The sequence below is a fragment of the Corvus kubaryi genome, unplaced genomic scaffold, assembly GCF_017639235.1.
Source record: "Corvus kubaryi isolate FWS band 111438036 unplaced genomic scaffold, C.kubaryi_AGA036_p1.0 37396, whole genome shotgun sequence".
NCBI lineage: Eukaryota > Metazoa > Chordata > Aves > Passeriformes > Corvidae > Corvus > Corvus kubaryi.
The window spans coordinates 15,949,414-15,967,690 of NW_024581135.1; the positions used below are offsets into that span (position 1 = coordinate 15,949,414).

The 18,277-nt window shown below is 60.6% G+C and overlaps 1 protein-coding gene across 3 annotated transcripts in view; it reads left to right on the forward strand.

Annotated features, from left to right (window-relative positions):
* ASIC4 (acid sensing ion channel subunit family member 4) overlaps window positions 1-16,917 on the forward strand; it is a 63,270-nt gene extending 46,353 nt beyond the window's left edge. For 2 of the 3 annotated variants that reach the window (XM_042041030.1, XM_042041033.1), the window contains exons 2-10: window positions 11,800-11,944; window positions 12,112-12,239; window positions 12,331-12,490; window positions 12,886-12,942; window positions 13,037-13,190; window positions 13,579-13,670; window positions 13,988-14,067; window positions 14,388-14,492; window positions 14,774-16,917. In XM_042041030.1, coding sequence (XP_041896964.1) covers window positions 11,800-11,944; window positions 12,112-12,239; window positions 12,331-12,490; window positions 12,886-12,942; window positions 13,037-13,190; window positions 13,579-13,670; window positions 13,988-14,067; window positions 14,388-14,492; window positions 14,774-14,893 — 1,041 coding nt within the window. In that variant the 3' untranslated portion in view covers window positions 14,894-16,917. Of the gene's footprint in view, window positions 1-9,659; window positions 11,536-11,799; window positions 11,945-12,111; window positions 12,240-12,330; window positions 12,491-12,885; window positions 12,943-13,036; window positions 13,191-13,578; window positions 13,671-13,987; window positions 14,068-14,387; window positions 14,493-14,773 lie in introns of those variants that run through there. The other variant, XM_042041031.1, reaches the window with a different exon arrangement.
* The last annotated feature ends 1,360 nt before the right edge of the window (window positions 16,918-18,277 follow it).

The window sequence follows — 18,277 nt, forward strand, 5'->3', positions numbered from 1 at the left end:
CATCCCATCCCATCCCATCCCATCCCATCCCATCCCATCCCATCCCACTTCACCCCATCCTCATCCCCATCCCCATCCCATTTCACCTCATCCCATCCCCATCCCATTCTATCCTGTACTGTGCATGGTACAGCATGTACAGTGCCATACATTGAGCCCTGTGTGTGTGGCCATGACAGCTGCTCTGTCCCTGAGCACCTGGCTGGTCACATCTCAGTGGAGATGCTTTTCAGAGGGAGTTTTTCAGGCTCTGACCCCCCTGTGCTGCCGCTGCTGCTCTGACATCCTGTTCCTTATCGCTTGACATGACCTTAATTAACTCCCTGTGCTGATAATGCTCTGGGCTTCTCCTCCAGGAGCTGTATCTCAGCATTGTGTCCTGCCTCATCCTTTTAGGGACCACTGCAGAGACTGCACAGGCAGCCTCGAGCAAGGAGGAGAAAGGGATGCATGGTGCAGGCAGGGCAGGGCAGGGCAGAGATAATGGGGTCACTGGGATGACATGGAGTGGATGGGGCAGTGCTGGAGCCAGGGGATTCGTGCTGCATTGAGGGTTTCAGGGAGATGCTGCCCTGGTGGAATGGCTGTCGTGGTGCAGAGGTGGGGGTTCTGGCAGGAGGGGGGCTGTGCTGATGCCCAGGGCAGGGTGGTAGAGGCAGTGATGCCCATGGCAGCAGCATCCATCCCAGGCTCCAGAGGTACTGTGCAGCAGCATGGAGGGATCCTGGCTCTCCTCACACTGCTGCAGGGGGGCTTGGGGGGCTGAGCTGGCAGGGCCCCCCACCCCCGGGAGCTGCCTGACTGCCTGGCTGCCGATCCGCTTGCAGCCCTAGTGCATTGAAATGCCGGCACTGATGACTTGTAGCCACTTTATCTCCTGTGCTTGGCAAATATTGGCAAAGAGGAGATATTTCAATAGTGAGGATTGCCGATGGGAATCACAGTGCGTGATCCCACCAGCTCCATGCCGTGTGGCAGCCCAGCTATCTCTGAGGCAGTTGCTCGTCAGGACTTAGCCTGGCATGGGCACGGTCTGGGGCCCATGGGGCTGCTTCCAGCACCTTTTCCCCACAGACTGGTTCCCAGCAGGATGCTGTTCTGAGCTTACCTGTGCTGGAGGTCATGTCTCACCCTCTGGCACAGGAGCAGGGCTCTGGAGCAAGGTCCCTGATCAGGGCTCCTCTCACCTGCAGGTGGCTTTGACCTTGCAGCAGCTGGGCCAATGCCATGAGCCCCGCAAAAAGCAAAGGTTGCAAAATGCTCTCAGACAGTCTTCTCCCAGCTTGCAGCCACAAAACCCCCATCCTCACTCCTATTCCTCACAGCTCCTAGTCCCCAAAACTTTAGTCCTTCCTGTCTCAGGTGCTCAGCTCCCATCCCCAGGCCCACAGCTCAGGCAGCAGTTCGGATTAAGTACTTCTGTTCCTGGGGCATGAGTAGGCAGGGTGCATTTTGTCCCTTCTGCTCATCCACCTGCAGACACAATGGGAATTGTGTTTTCCTGAAGCTGGGCATGCAATGGGCACCACAGGCATTACGGAAAGTGTGTCCAGATGCACCTGCTCACAGCACGTGATGTATGGAATGCTGGGAGCAGCGTACAGTCCTGGGACCTGGATCCAAGCAGGGACAAGGGGAAATGGTCTAAAGAGAGGACATGGGAGCTGCCAGTGCTGCTTCCCTTTGTGTGGAAGGCAAAGGGGTATGAGGAGGGGAGAAGGAGGTCCCCAGCTGCAGGGGCAGGTTGCCCTATCCCATTCCTGCTGGGACATGTCCCTACTCCCACAGCAATCCCTGGGAGCTGGGAGGAGCTGAAGAGGAAAACTGAGGAGCTCCTGCAGGTGCCAAGGACCAGCACATGGGCAATTGCGGCCCAAACATCCAGGAGAGACAGACACCTTGAGAGTCCTGAGACTCCCAGCCCATCACCTCCTACGTGGTGAGCAGAGAGTGGGGATATAGGGATAGAAGCATATGGGCTGCAGGGTTGTCCCTGCCTGCCAGTGCCTGCACCTCTTCCCCTTCCTGGCAGCCCCAAGGAGGGAGCCTCTGTCAGTACCAGAGCGCGGGGGCTCTCTCGATCAGCCCTTCTGCCCGGGAGCACCCAGGCTGGGGAAAGCCAACCCCTATCATGTTTGTTCCATTGATTTAGCGCCGCGGAGAGGGTTTAATCAGCCTTTAGCCTGCACGCTCCAGCATTAAGAACAAATCCATTAGCCACGAGATAACCACAAAGGGTTGTGCTGAGGCTGGATGAGGTCCCAGCGCCTTCAAGATGCAAATTGGCAATCAAAGATCAAAGCCGCACAGCTCCCTAATTTCTGCTAAAAGGGCTCAGCTATTAACGAGCCCTTTCCCACTGAGCTGTGATCACCCCACTTCACTAGGGCTCCCTATGTGCTGTTGGGTTACACCATCATCCTGACTGGCCTCCTGGCCCCCAGGTCCCCTGAGCTGGCCCTGGGGACGAGGGTGCATCCAGGGCTCAGGCTGTTTGTTTGCATGATGTTTCCTGCAGTTCTGACACACTGGAGTCAAATTCGTGTTGTCAGAGAGAGCAGAGCCCACAGCAGTGTCGGAGGTCAGCGGCTAGAGGGGAGGAGAAGGGGAAGAGGTGGAAGCTTGGATGGAGCAGAGTGGTGGGAGAGCTGTGTGGGGCTGATGTGGTGACTTCAGAGACGGGGAGGATGCTGGCAGGTGGCTACCCCTCCCACTGCTCAGGGATTTAGCCTGGTTCAGCCCCTGCCTGGTTGCACCAGGTGGCTCAGGGCAATCCCTTCTGGCCCCAGGGAAATCAGTGGTGGGGAGCGTGCATGGGGGCAAGCAGCAGGGAGTAGGTGAGGGATCATGTAACAGCAGAGTGTTTTGGAGCCAAGTTCCCCTTTTGAGGGTATTCCTGCTCGTCCCATGTCACCCTGGAGCATGGGGTGCACAAAGCCCTAGTTCCCATAGCCACCCTGCCAGCTTCTGCATGGTGCTGAGTTCAGGCTGCAGGATGCAGTTTTCCCCCCACTCCCCGCCCTGGCCGTCTTGCCTGTGGTGGCTGCACACATGGCTGCCCCAGCAGCCCCGCGAGTCCCAGTCACCCTGCACTATGCAGGAGAGCTGCAAAGCCGCCGAGCTGTGACAGGAGCTGCAATGCCAGCACCGTCAGCAAATCTGTGGCAGCACAGATGTGTGCTCTGCTCAGCATGGTCCAGCTCAGGGACCAGTATCCCCCTGCATCCTGCTGAAATGGTCAGAGAGTGTGTGAGGCACCCTGCAACAGGTGGGCAGGGAACCCATTCAGCCCTGGCAGCAGGGAGCAGAGGGTCATGTCTGACTGTCCTTTTGTCTGGGGACCCACTCTACTGGCAACTGCTCATTGAGGTGCTGCTCATGCCCCTCACAACACCCCCCCAGCGGGCAGCACAGGCTTGCAAGAGCAGCAGGCAGTGAGGTGCTGGCAGCACCTCAGCCAGGGTGACAATAAATCTTATCAGTGCAAACCCATCCGTAGGCAGAAGGATAACCCCCGTGACAACCCAGCAAGAGCAGAGGCTTCATCTGCACCATGTCAGTGCTGTGGATTTACAGATAAATGCCACGGCTGGAGGGACCCCCTCCCCTCCTGCCTAACTCTGTCCCGAGGCTGTGGGAGCTGCCAGGTCCAGGCCGGTGTGTCCCAGCGACAATGGCCACGGTGTGCCTGCTGGGAAGAGCCGGCCTGGTCTGGCACCTGGCAGGGGGACACCTGGCTAGGTGAGGATGGAGGGAACGGGCACATGCAAGACAAGGTGGCATTGCCTTGCCTGCTCTCCTGGCCCTACTCTGTTCTGCACACACCGTCCCATGGAGCCCTGCACCCTCCATAAGCCCATGGGGGCTTGGTCATCGTGCAAGCTGGACCACCGGAGCTCAATGATTGGTAAAGGTGTGACTGAGTGTGTGACACTGGCAGTGTGTCCCCAAGGCCGTGTGACAGCGCCTGGCGCGAGCCAGCATGCTTCGTGGGTGCAGCCTGTGCGCCCATCCCCGCGTGTGCCCCCCCCGCTCCGGCCGGGCAGCGAGGGGTGCGGTGGTGCCAGGAGCGGGGGCTGCTGAGCGGGGCGGCAGGCGGCATCCCTGCCCCGGGCGCCGCTCCTCGGCTCAGCTCCCCCATCTCCCGGCAGCCGTGGGAGCAGTAATGAGATGGAGCAGCAGAAGGACGGCGAGATAAGGCTGCCTGCGCTGCCCCAGCAGATTAAACGCTGGGATTAAGCAGGCGGTGCCAGCTCTGCTGCCTTTTTATCTCGCTGCTTCTCCCCTCTTATTCTCCCGCAGTCGATAGAGAACGGTCTCCGAGCTGTCAGCAAAGGAAATTGCTTGTTAACCCTTTGGGGACGGGCGGCAGAGCTCCCTGTACGGCTGTTTCCAAAGAGAAGCAGTCCCTGGGGGATGCGCTGCTCGCGGAGCCAAGCGGGGATGCGGGGACACTTTCCCGCAGAGCCCCGCATGCGAAGGAGAGCAATACAGGGCCGGGGGTGCCCAGGATCTGCAGCCAAAAGCCACCAGCGCCCAACCAGCACCACGCAGAGGCACTGATGTACTGGGGTTCCTGCGGGGTGAAACAGTCAAAGAGCAGAGGCTGCCTGAGCTCCACAAAGGAGCCCCGGGGACATTGCATACCCCACTTTCGGGTATCCTTGATGTTCCCTGCTTCCCCCAGCCTGCAAGAAGTGAGGGCTCAGTGCTACATCTCTGTGAAGCAGAGGGCTGGGGATCCTTCTCTGGTCCTGAGGACAAGTGGCTCGGGCCAGCTGTGTCTGCACAGTACCGCGCACGGTGCTGGATCTCCTCCAACTGCCCAGGGGAGCCCGCTACCCAAACCCATCATTATTGCTCTCTGTGTATGTGAGTGTTTTGTTGGGTTTGCAGCAGCGAGGCTGAGCTGCAGCCCATCCCAGTGCTTATCCGTAGCGTGCTGTGCTGTGTGCCCGGGAGCTGCGTGCCCGGCGCGGGGGTGTCTGAGGGTGGGAAGCCGGCTGGAGAGCGCCGGAGGGTACACAGAGTGATGGCAGGATTGCTGCTCAGCACAGTCCAAACCCAAGCTAGGGAGTGCGTTAGCAGCTCGACAAGCTCGTTCTGGCATGTTTGGGGGTGCAGCTTTGGTGCAATCTTTCCCGTGGGGACCCTGAGCACCTCCTGAAGCAGAAGGCAGAAATACGGGGCAGAAACCTTCTGAAGCTCCAGCATCCCACTCATGTACTAAGGCAGAGACCAGGGTAGGTAGGCAGCATGCTCAGCAGCTCAGAGGGATTTTCCGGCTGCCAGCAGGATGAAGTGGACTTTCTCAGCCCCTGCCCCCTCATATCACTGCTCCTGCCCGCCCTCCCCGTCGCATCCCTGCGCTGCACTGCAGCATGCCTTTGCCACTGGCACTTCATCTTCTGCAACTCCCTTAGTGTTGGCTCCTTCACCTGCCCAGGCGTCCCTTTTGGTGGACACTTGAAAATGAAAACAAACCGTATGAAAGCACAAGCTTTCGGGAGATCTGCAGGGAGCAGATTAGCCCCGACTGGGGCAGTGGTCCCGACCGGCTTGGGATGCTGCCCCACGGCTGCTGTGGAATGAGGGCGAGAGCAGTGTGCGAGCCCTGGGCAGCCAGAGCTGAGGAGCTGGAGCTGATGCTGTGCCGGGCAGCCGGGCTGCGCAGGCAGGCAGAGCCTGAATCGGGAGAGGAAACCAGAAGCGATTGGCACATGAAGGCTGGCAGGCTGGAGGCTGCGAGGGGATAGGATTGCTGTTTATAAATACATCAAGGGAGTAAACACAAGGGAGGGAAGAGAGCTATTTAAGCTAAGGGACAATCCTGGCATGAGAACAAATGGTAAAAACTGGCCGTGAATAAATTTAGGTTGGAAATGAGTGAGATTGTGGGACCAATTCCCCCCAGGAGCAGCAGGAGTAGAAAGCACAACTATGTGATGGCACTTTCTCTTCTCCCAGAGGCTGTCATGTGTGTGCAGTGTGCTGCCATGCCTGTGCAGTGAAGTCTAGAGGTGAGGAGCTGGGGTTCCCAGCTACACCCCTCTGTGTCACAGCCACCCTGGCTCCATGTGGCATGGGGAGCACAGCTCTCTCCAGCTTCTGGCTTGGCAAGTGCAGGACTCCTGGGACAATGGCTTGCAGGGAGAGGTCTTTCTCTGGCACACGAGTTGGGCATGCTGTCACAGATGCTGATCCGGAAAGCTGGATGATGCCAGTGTCCCCCTGCTTTAATAGTCACTGGCAGCGCTGGGGCAGATACACTGGGAAGGTGTCCTTGCCCATGTGCACAGTGCATCCCTCTGCCTTGCATTGCATCCCTATGCTCCTGACCAACCAGGAGCAGGAAGCCCTGGTCTAGATCCTGCCCATTCCCGGGGACGTGGGTTACACACTGTCCCTGATGCAGCAGCCTGACCTGCATGCCCTGCCCAGTGCTGGGGCTCGGGTGTCTCCTACTGCTCTGCCTGGCCAGCGGCACAGCCTGCAGCACAGCTGAGCAATTGGTATTCCAGCAGCGAGCCTGCTTGGCATGAAAGGGGCTCTGCCAGCCCCACACGCCCACATCTCCACTGCTGGCTCAGGCTTAGCCAAGGGGACTCAGCTGGCAAAGGATGTCCTGTAGCACAGAGAGAGGCACAGCTGCAGTGGCAGGAGGGGTCCTGGCCTTTCTGGGATATGTCTTCAGCAACCTCTGGCCCCCTTGCCCCACACTGTTTTCCCTCTTCCTTTGGAGGCAGGTCAGGGAGCTGCAGGAGATATTACAAAGCTTAGACCTTCACAGGATAGGGGAAGCCCAAACCATCACTTGCGTGTGCTGTGCCAAAGGTGCCCTGCTCTGCTTGGGCTGAGGATGCAGAGCCTGGTGCCCCACCGAGGCAGCAGCCCCAGCCCCCATATGCAGGGCTGTGTCCTGCAGGAGCCATCCCAGCAGCTCTGTGTGGGGCAGGGAGCTGCACTGAGGGGCTGATAGTGTGGGAGATGGTTGTGCTACTGCCAGAGCTGGGGTCGAGCCAAACTGGCACCATTCCCCAAATCCTCCTGGGAGCAGAGAAAGGAAATGGTGCGACCATGCGTGAGAAGGGACGTTTGCAGTGGCAAAAACATCCCACTGGCTCAGAAAATTGCTGCAGAATCGGGCTTGAAATGAGTTGAAATTGCTGAATCCAAGCGGATCTCATATCCCGGGCAGTTGTAATGCTGGCGTCAGCGCTGCAGCTTCCCTCCCGGAGCACCCAGGCGGGGCCTGGCTGTGCTGTGCGGAGGGAGAGGGATGTTGGGGATGGGGGGCTGCCACGGGGGGCCTCTGGCATGGTGAGGGGCTCCAGCAGAGCTGGGATCTGGGGCTGGGATGGCCACAGTGGGGGGCAGGAGCAGAGCAGGAGGCAGGGTACGTGGGTGTGCCATTGCCCCAGCTCCTGTGCCATGTCTCCTTCTCCAGGAGCATCCAGCTGCCTCCAGCTGCCTGCACTCAGGAAGCAGCATTTCCAGTTTTGGAGGCTGCTTTCCTTTATGCCACAGCCTTGCCCGTGCTAATTTGCTCTCTGTGTGCGGGTACCTGGAAATCACCATCAAGGTTACCCCTGGGCTGGCATCGCCACCAAGTCGAGGGTGGGCAGCGCTCTGGTGTTTTCCCATCCCTGTCCCCATCCCCATTATGTCCCAATGATGACTGTTCTCAGGGGTGCTTCTAGGCTGGGGTGATCGCTCCTGTGTGGTGCGCCCATGCCCAGGGCCTGCCCATCAGCTGCATGTCCCAGTGGGGATGTGGGAGCAGGGCCGGATGTCCCAGCAGGTATGTGGGAAGAGCTGACTGTCCCAGTGGGGATGTGGGAGCAGGGCTGGGTGCCCCAGGCATGCAGGAGCAGGACCCCATGGCACCGCACATGTCGCAGCTCGTTCCCCTCACATGAAAACGTTTGTCTGGAAGCTTAGTGCGGCCTCTTGTCTCCTCAGAGCAATCAGGATTTGTCACTGCTTGCAATGTTTAACGTCGTCTTCCAGAGGCTAAATACTGTGGGGAGCCGTGTAAGCTGCGGAAATACCTGCGTGAGCTGGGATCAGCCCGAGGCTAGCACAGTGGACTGGCAGCACTGGGGATGGGGGACTGGGAATGCATGATGTTGGTCCTCATGCCCCCAGTGCTCACAGGTGGGCTGCCATGAGCCAGGGTGAGGATGCTGGGGGTCAGCACCTTGCTCCCATAAGGCTCCCTACAGCAGGGGGGCTGGGAGGCAAGTCTCAGGGGCATGGAGGGCACTTGGAGGGCCCCAGAACTGTGCAGGGTGGGGAAAAAGATTCCAGGGTCCCCAGCAGTATCTAACGGGGATCTGCCTGCCGAGGCACAGGCAGCTATTTCTGTCAAGGTCAGAGTGTCTCCATGGGAGAGAGAGAAAAATGAGGGATTGTGTCAAGAAATTACCTCCCTAATGGGGTCTCCCCTGCATGCGAGCATGGTGTGGGGATGCCACCATGCACTGGCTGAGCAAGGAGACCGGCATGTGACACGGGAATGCTGCCTCTCCGGTCCAAAGGCTGCAACACTCATGGGTGCCCAGCAGGCAGAGCCGGGTGCCCAAAGGGCCCATGCCCCAGTTGCTATCCTTGGCTGGACATGTGTGCTACAGTCCTGGAAGGTGTTTTTCTGGGTCAGCTGCGGGGAGAAAATCATGTTCCTTGTGCAGGCAGGCTCTCCTCTGCTCTTCTTCCTCCTCCTTCTCCTTGTGCACTCCCTGTTATCTAATTGGATTTGTCATGCTGGAAAGGCAAAGCCCTTCAGGACTGTGCTGTGCTCTCTCCAGTGCGATTTCACAGCTGGCCTCGGCACCCCAGTAGCCGACAAGTGAGTAACTCAGCTGGATGCCACGGGCACCCCTGCTCTCCCCATGCTCACCCACAGCAGTGCCCACCTGGCTGGAACACGGCCGCCACCACAGCTGGACCTCCTCCAATCCTGCCCAACACTGGTCCCTGTCCCTAAGCTCTGTCCCCACGTGCCCCAACCCCTGCATCCCATCCCCATCCCTCACCCCGCTCCAGGGTGATTGCCATGCCGCCCGGAGATGTCTGAACTGACACGAGATGGAAGCGTTCACAGAAATGACATTTTCTCCAGCCTGGGGAGCTTATCCTCCGTTTAAAGAAAACTAATATAGAAGCTGCCCTGGTGTGCCGGGGCTGATGGTATCAGGCTGGCAGCCGCCGGCGCTCACAGCCGCGATAAATCTCAGAAAGGAGCCTAACCGGCTCCAGCCGCCCCGCAGAGAGGGGCTGAGCCGTGTCCTGGCGGTGCTGCGGGGATACAGCGGCATCAGGGGACAGCTCAGGGCGGCTATGGTGGGGTGACCCACAGGGTCCCGAGGATGCAGGGAGCGGGGAGCCGCGGTAGGAATGGTGCCAGCGCTGAACTCGGCGGATGGCCTACAGCAGGAGCCAGAGAGCTCAGCGGCGGCCCGGTCCGGCTCGGGGGCTCCCCCGGGGCTGGGGGCCAGGCCAGGCCGGGCGGGGCCGGGGCGGGCGCGGGCCCGGGGGCGGCGGTGGGCGCGGTGAGGCCGAGCGCGGGGCCTTGCTGCCCCCTACCGGGCAGCGCCCGCCCAGCACCCGCCGCCCGGCGCCGCAGGGCAGGGCCTGAGAGGGACGGGGTGCCCGGTCCTGCCGCCCTGGGCGCTGCCCGCTGTCTCCGCTCGCCGCCCTCGGTGCCTGTCCTGTTGCTGACCTGCCTGACGTCTTCCCGTACCTGTAACCAAGCTGCCAGATGGGATACCGGCCGTGTCTTCATCATGGCTGTAGTTACATGTTGCTCAGGCATCAAGGCCTGCGGCAGGGATGGTGCTGGGGAGTCACTGCTGAGGTGATCAGGAGATCCCTTTGTTCCAATCCCTCGTGCCACCACTGGCCTTTTCGTGCCTTGATGCAATGGAGCTCAAGGATGCTGCTCTTGACAGGGCCTAGCAGCCCTGACTTGTCCTGGGGTTGTGGAGGCTGAGGGACACCCCGCTCCCCATGCCAGCCCATGCTGGGTGAGTGCTGAAGGCGGGTGCCTGGAAGCAGCAGCAGCAGCAGGAGATGAGAGGCTGAGGAGAGCGCGGTGCTGAGCTTTGAAGGCACCTGACAGGCTGTCGGGGCGCTGCCAGCCACGCTGACAGCCGGGTACAGACACCCCCCCACCGCTGCTGCACTCTGATCACAGCCTCACCGTCACTTCAAAGCGCCCGCCAGGTGCAGGGGGGTTCCCATGCAGCCTCCCACCCCATGGTTCCACTCCTCCTGACCCAGGGTCTTGCTTCTCCTGCCCCACATGACTCAGATGCACTGAGGTCCCCAGCTCCAGGGACATGGATACCAAGGTACAAGGTAGACATGGTCCCAAGCAGCACTGGCAGTAGGTGATGGCCCCCCAGGGCTGTCACTGTCCTGCCTCTGTGGGGCAGGGTCCCCAGCTGCAGAGCAGACACAGCTGGGGACCCTGGAGGTCCAGGCAGGGTTTCATGGTGGCTACAGTGAAATGCATGGCAAGGGACAAGAAGGAAGAGCTGAGGCACAACATTCCTAGGCACAGGGTTCACACAGTGTTCCTGAGACAGGTCATCACTATCCAGACAAAGATGCCCACCATGCCAGGACCCTGGGGGCTGCCAGATCAATTTACCTGGGGTAAGACAACACACACCCCTATCCCAGCCCTGCTCTAGGAGGAATTTTCCATTCCCGAATGGAGGTTGGGGAAAGGCGTGTTTGTAGCAACCCCTTCCTGTCCCTCCCCTCACCCATCACCAAAGCAGCTCAGGAAGGCGTCTGCCTTGTTTGTCTCCAGGAGGGTGCAGAGCAAAAGCCTCACAGGAGGGAGAGATCCCTGGAGGGGACCAGGGACCCTGGGCAGCCTCAGGGGCAGCCTGCAGCCCACTTTCCAGAGGAGCCACTCTGCACGCAGCCATGCCGCTGCCCCTTGCCTGCTGTCAGGACGGGGAAGTTCTGACACCACCCCAGGACAGCAGCGCGGCCCAGCTCGTTGTTGGCATCCTGCGAGCCACCCGGATCCCCGGGCTGCACTACATGTGCACCCGGCCGCAGTCCCGCCTGCGCCGCCTTCTCTGGAGCCTGGCCTTCCTGGCCTCCGCCGGGCTGCTGGCCACCGGCGCTGCCGACCGCCTGCACCACCTGCTCTCGCGCCCCGTGCACACCCGCGCACGCCTCGCCTGGGCACCCCAGCTCCGCTTCCCGGCTGTCACCCTCTGCAACCCCAACCGGGCACGCTTCCTGCACCTCACCAAGCCCGACCTCTACTCGGTGGGAGAGTGGCTGGGGCTGGCCAGGGAGAACCACTCGCTGGTGCCCGAGATGCTGGCCGTGCTGGGGGAGGACCAGCGTGCCTGGCTGACGCGTCTGGCCAACTACTCACGCTTCCTGCCGCCCCGCCGCTCCGAGCGCACCATGCAGAGCTTCTTTCACCGCCTGGGCCACCAGATCGAGGACATGCTGGTGAAGTGTCGCTTTCAGGGAGAGCGCTGTGGGCCTCAGCACTTCACTCCTGTGAGTTCCCTCCGAGAAGGAGCAGGACAGCTGGGCTGTCCCATGGGTACGGGGAACGATGCTTCACCCCCACCCCAGCAAGGGTGGAGGGGTGGTGGAGCGGGGAGTGAGGCTGAGATGAGCCTTTCCAAGGGTCATGCAAGACTGTACCTCCCTTCCACCACCTCCATGGAACTGGAAAGGAGTTTCTGGACCTCGTCCTGCTTGCAGAATACTCGGTCAGATCCCTGCCTGCTCCCTTACACCTGCTCTCTCCATCCCCAGGTCTACACACGCTATGGTAAGTGCTACACCTTCAATGGGGACCGGAGGAATCCACGTGTGACCCGCCAAGGTGGCATGGGCAACGGGCTGGAGATCATGCTGGACATCCAGCAGGAAGAGTACCTGCCCATCTGGAGAGAAACCAGTAAGTGGGGCTATGGCTCAGGCAAGGCACAGGTGAGGGGTACTAGGAGGGAGGGTTGCTGGGCAAGCAGAGCACCCTGTGAGGGTACTACGGGTCAAGCAGGGCACCAGAGGGGTGCGGGTGCTGGGTCAGTGCAGGCATGCAGCACCTCTGTCCTTCTTCCACAGATGAGACATCATTTGAAGCTGGCATCCGGGTCCAGATCCACAGCCAGGACGAGCCACCCTATATCCATCAGCTGGGCTTTGGTGTCTCACCTGGCTTCCAGACCTTTGTGTCCTGCCAGGAGCAGCGGGTAAGGCAAGATGCTCCACAGCCCCCAGGGAGGTGCCTGTGGGCACTCAGCCCAGCACAGCCCTGCAGCGATGCCCTTCCCACCCCGACAGCTCACCTACCTGCCGCAGCCGTGGGGGAACTGCCGGGCCAGCATGCAGGGGGAGCAGATGCTGCCTGGCTATGACACCTACAGCATCGCTGCCTGCCGCCTCCAGTGTGAGAAGGAGGCCGTGGTGCAGAGCTGCCACTGCCGCATGGTCCATATGCCAGGTGAGGGGTGTGCATGATGGTGTGAGGGGCACCCCCCTGCCCCAACAGGCCTGCTGGGGTTGCCCCAACTCCCTGCAGTCTGCATCCAAAGATCACCTCTGCCCCAACACTCTACACCCAAGGATTCCCCTGGCTCCATCCCTCTCCACCCAGGGATCACCCCATCCTCTCCACACTCTGGGTCAACCTGTGTCCTACCCTCCTTACACCACAGGTCAGCCCCTTCCCTGTCTGCCTTGTGCCTGGGCCGCATCTGCCCCAGCCAACCTGCACCCAAGGGTCACTCATCCTCATTCCCTCTGCACCCTGCCCCACTTCCTCTGAGGGAGTGAGTAAAGAGTGGGGGGCAGAACCTGGCTGGACTCCCACCCTCCCAACCAGCTGTTTCTCCACAGGCAATGAGTCCATCTGCTCCCCTAATGTGTACATCGAGTGTGCTGACCACACACTGGGTAGGTGTTGGCAGTGGGTGGGCATCTAGGGGCCAGCTGAGTGCCCCAGGGAGGGGTCTGGAGACTGGCTGTGCCAATGGGTGTCTGCCCCCAGATGCAGCAGTGGAGGACAGCCATGAGCGCTGCAGCTGCCCCACACCGTGCAACCTGACACGCTATGGCAAGGAGATCTCCATGGTCCGCATCCCCAACAAGGGCTCCGCTCGCTACCTCGCCCGCAAGTACAACAAGAATGAGACCTACATTCGGTGAGTTGCCAGTGCTGGGGTATTCCAGGGGCTGGGCAGGGGGCTGGGGACCTGGGCAACTTCCGCGCCACTCCTGGTAGCATGCAGAGACAGGGTCCTGGCATACTCGGTCCCTGCAGCATCTTTTGCCCAGGGGTGTTGCCACTAGAGCTTCTCCCCAACTTCTCCACGTCTTCCCAGCCCTCCTGCCAGCACCTGCCCACCCCACTGTCTCTCCTGGCCTGGGACATGCCCCATCCATGTCCCCACTGCACTAGCCTGAATAATTCATGAGGGCCCTGGGAGCACCTGGGAGCTGGGGGGCTGGGGGACAGGGGAGGTTTGTGGGCAGTGGTGTAGGAGGGTTGGTTACCAGCCCTCTTTGCTGAGCACAATGGTGTCCCCACAGGGAGAACTTCCTGGTGCTGGACATCTTCTTTGAGGCACTTAACTATGAAGCCATTGAGCAGAAGAAAGCCTATGACCTTGCTGGGCTTCTCGGTGACTCCCCTCGCCTTCCTGTGGGGCCCTAAGGCGCGGAGTTCTGGGTCCCAGCCCTGGGAATATGTGGGTCTGGTGGGGGAGGGATCACACAGAGCAGCAGCCAGCCACAGGCTGGCTGAACGGTGAATGCTGCTGACTGTCCCCTATCCCGCATGTCCCCCGCTCTCGCTGTCCTGCTGCCCCTGCCCCCATGACTGCTCTGTCCCCCACCATCCGGCATCCCTGGCACTGCACGCTGCCCTGCTGGCCCACCCCAGGCTTCCTGTGGGCTGCACAGTGTCTCCTGGTGACCATCTTCCCCTCCTCCTCCCCAGGGGACATCGGGGGGCAGATGGGCCTGTTCATCGGTGCCAGCATCCTCACCATCTTGGAGATCCTGGACTACATCTATGAGGTGTGCTTAGCCTTCAGGGATGTGTCTCAGCAGTGGGTGCAGAGACAGACTTCCTGGGGAGGGCCTAAAATGCGTGGCCACCCCAGAGGGCTATTACAGCCCCCAAATTGGGGAACACCCAGACGAAGGCAGTGGGAGGAGAAAAGGTCCCCCAGCATTCCTCAGTGACCTGAGGACAGTGAGGGTGGTGGGCAGAGGTACTGTCCCACTGTCCCTGGGTGAGCAGGGGAGCGGGCATCAGTTCCGTGTAGACTGGGGTGTCCACGCACAGGGTGTTACCTGTGTTCAGGTCTGGGTCTGACCCCCCCATCTGCACCCAGGTGATCCGAGATAAGGTGAGCCGGGTCCTGCGACGCTCCAGGCCACCTCTGAAGAAGCCCTCGGGCAGCATCGCCACACTGGGACTGGAGGAAATGAAGGACCAGGTACCACTGCAGGGCTGGACTGCCTGGAGGCTGCGAGGACAGGGCCTGGGCACATGTCTGCAGCTACGCCAGGGTGAAGGGACATCGTCCCAAGATTGAGGGATGAGATGTGGCTCTTCATTTGGTGCCTTCAGGCTGCAGAGTCAGGGCAGTCCCAGGGAGGCAGGGAGCTGGGTGCTCGCGGGGGAGCTCCTGTGGACGGGCTGTGCTGGGTGGGAGGACTCGGGAGGTGGCAGGGTGCATGGAGTCTGTACCCACCCTATTGACTGCCATCCCCACAGAGCCCCTGTGAGACACTGGGCCGGCACGTGGAGGGCGCCTACAACGCGGGCATCCTGCCCAACCACCACCACCGCCACCACTACCCTCACCAGGGAGTCTTCGAGGACTTCGCCTGCTAGGCAAGATTGGGACTGGGGGGCAGCCCCCTGCCACCCCCCTCCCCAGCGTTCGCATGGAGAGGGACTGCAGCACTGGGTGTGGTGGGCACAGGCCCCTGCCTCCCCCACCCCACTCCCAGGACCAGCCACACCGTTTGCCCCCAGTGATGCCACTGGAGCTGCCTCAGCACCGGCATTGGAGCAGCTCCCCGGCCCTTTTGCCTGTCCCCTCTGCTTGCCCCTAGCACGTGGGCTCAGCCCAGTTTCAAGCACACAGCATGGAGGGGGATGGGCATGCCGGGGGGTTTGGGGGAGCAGCAGGTGTGGGCCAGAGAGGCCCCGGTGCTGCAGAGCATGAAGGGGGTAAGCTGAGGTTCCTGTGAGTCCCTCCAAACCCTCTCCTGCTGACCATTCCTGGGTGGTGGTCTCTGCCCTGCACGGTTTTCCCCAGGAGAGAGACATGCCTGGAACAGCTTCCTTCTGCCCAGGAACCACTTCCCCCCCTTCCTGCTGCAGGACAGGGCAGCATTGCAGGGCACCCCTCTGAGTAGCATGGCCCCCGTGGCCAGCCCAGGGACATCCCAGCTGCAGCCACACCTGCATGGCACCACCCTGACCCCTGGCACCACCACCACTGTGACACCCCCCCAAACATCTGCCCACCCTTGCCCAACCTCATGCAGCCTCTCAGGGCTGCAGCCCCTCCATCACTGTTCCCAGCCAGACCCCTGCACTGTGACTCCCCCTGCCACTCCAGTGTTGGCCCCAAATAACCCACAGTCATTTCAGGACTGCAAACCTACTGCCTCCCCTGTCTCCTGCCCCAGTCCATTGTGAACCCATCCTCTCCTTGCCCAGGTATTGCCCAAGTGGCTCATCCCTTGGTGTAGCTGCCTGGCACAGCCCAGGCAGCGTGGTGGGTCCTGCCCTCCCTCCCCTGCCTGTCGCTGCTCTTTTGCACCGTGCACGTACCCCTTGCCAAGCTCCCAGCCCCGGGTGCTGAGCACCCGCTGTGCCTCCCCCAGACTGTACATGGTTAGGAGGGTGCTCCATGCCTAGCACTGCCCGGACAGCCACAGTCCAACCCGCTGGCCGGAGCCTTGGCCACTACTGGTGCCCACAGTCCTTCTGCCTGCCCTGAGATGGCGGGACCCACGGCAGGACGCATGGCAGGACCCACAGCACTCCCCCTGTCCTGTTGTACATTGCCTCCACCCCCTCCACTGTAGCAGCAGACACCAGCGCAGGGCAAACTGCCCCAAAATATCTCAGGAGGGGGGGCGAGCTGGCAAAGCCCCCCTCAACACACACACTTGGCAGAGGGGGACCCCAGGGCAGGAATTTGGGACCTCTGGGGAAGGCTGGGGTTGAGCCAGGCAGCCTCTGGCCCTGCTGGTTTGGTCCCCATCCCTGGTGTCCACAGATGGAACATGGCCATGCTGTGCCGTGCCCAAAGCCATAGATGCAGGAGGAGCCATCATCCTTGCAGCCCTCAAGGCCCCACACATGGGAGGCGCAGGGTAGGGACCAGGGCACCAGCAGCCCTGGCTCTGGGTATGCATGGTCCAACAGCTCCCCCAAAGTATGCACCCACATGTAAGCATGTTTCCCGTGGGTGCAAGCACCCAACTGTGTGGTATTCCATGTCCCCCTGCGTGGGGGGACGCACAGCAAGCTTCCTGGCAGGGCAGCCGTACTGGTGCTCCCTGGGGAGCCCTCCAGAGCACCCCATGCTAGCTCCCCATGGGGTTCCCATACGCCAACCTGCAAGCAGGAGGGTCCCCAAAGGGGTGCCACATGTTAGCCCAGGAACGTGCCACAGCCATGCCAGCCAGCCTTACACCAAGGTCTTCTGCGGCAAGTGGGGGTGCAGGATGTGACCCCTCCCTGCCAGCTGAAGCAGTGGGCCCTGAGGGGGGTGGGCATGGGCACCACGGTGGGAGGGCCAGCACAAACCGCCCTCGTGCTGGTGAACATGAGAGATGTGCGTCAATGTTTTATAAATGTACAAATGCTCCCCTAATAAAGAGGCACAAGTAGGTCCAGAGATGCCTGCGAGGACTGATGGGGCACAGAGATGGGTGAGACACCACCCTACAGGAGAGGTGGTGGTGGGACCCAGGGAACACTTTACAGCCCTGTGCTCATGTGCAAGGGGTGCAGGGTGAAACAAACAGGGTGGGTGGAGGGGAAGGGGGGCCCTGCTGGGGCTCTCCCTGGCAGAGGTGCTCCTCCTGCTTCTGCCTTCTCCAGACCTTTCTCCATGTGGCCCCGCTACCCTGCAGCACAAAGAGGACATGGTAGGAAAGAGAAGCTGACCTCTTGGTGAAGGCTGCCAGCACCAGGCACCACAGGTTTCCCTCTAAACCAGTGAGGGCTGAAAACTCCTGAGTTAACTGGGTGCAGCTGGGACACACGGCCACATCCCACAGCTCACACCATGCCCTGTGAGAAGAGCACTGAGGTTGGATGCTAAAGGGAAAAGCAGAGAAATAGCTACATCCTCCACATCTTTTTATCACCAAGAGGATTGGGTCCCTTTGGAATGAGACTGTCCCTGCCACCAGATTCTGACCATCTGCCCCTCCAGGATGCCCCATCACTTCACCCACACCAAGATGGTAACTGGGAGCTCATGGTGCCTCCTGCTCTACAGTGAAGATGTGTCACAGGAGCTGGCAGAGCAGGATTGCGTGGTGAGCCCACAAAATCCTTCCCCAGCACATCCTCCAGCTCCTTCAGCATCATGCACAGGAGTGAAGCACAGCAGAAGGAAAGGCTGAGCTTCATACATGGCCCATCCCGGCTTCTATGCTAATAAGGTGGCCTCAGGACCATTCCCAGGAGCCCTGTAGTGATGACCTGGTGAAGATTTGACATATCTTTTTCTCTGTTGCTCTCAGCGCCTCTGTTCTTTAATTTGACAACTTCCAGGTGCTATCTGGAAGTGACAGCTCCTGTAGTGTCTCCCACTTCTCCAAACAGGACAGGCAGATGAAGTGAACCCAGCACCACATCCCGCCTGTGGCATGCCTTATGTCCCAGTGCAGATGGCACTGGGCTGAGGAGGGCCAGTGGGACAACCCTGGTTTAGCACCCCAGGGTCAACCACAAACCCCAGTGCTGTGGCCCCCGGGTGCCCCCTCCCACGCTGTGCCTGTTCAAGGGCCACCAGGGGCTTGGTCCTCCTCAGAGATGGAGCTGCTGCCACCTGGGGCTCACCCAGCACAGCGCTGCTTGAAACACCTGTAATGAGCCGCATGAAATAGCTGAGGCATAATTAGAAGGGGATCCACTACAGTGAAACAGGCCCTTAATTTTAATGAGCACAGCCCTCTGGACAGATGCCAAGTACCGGATCACAGCAGGACCGGCTGTGCTGGCGACAGTTTCTGTCACCGTAGA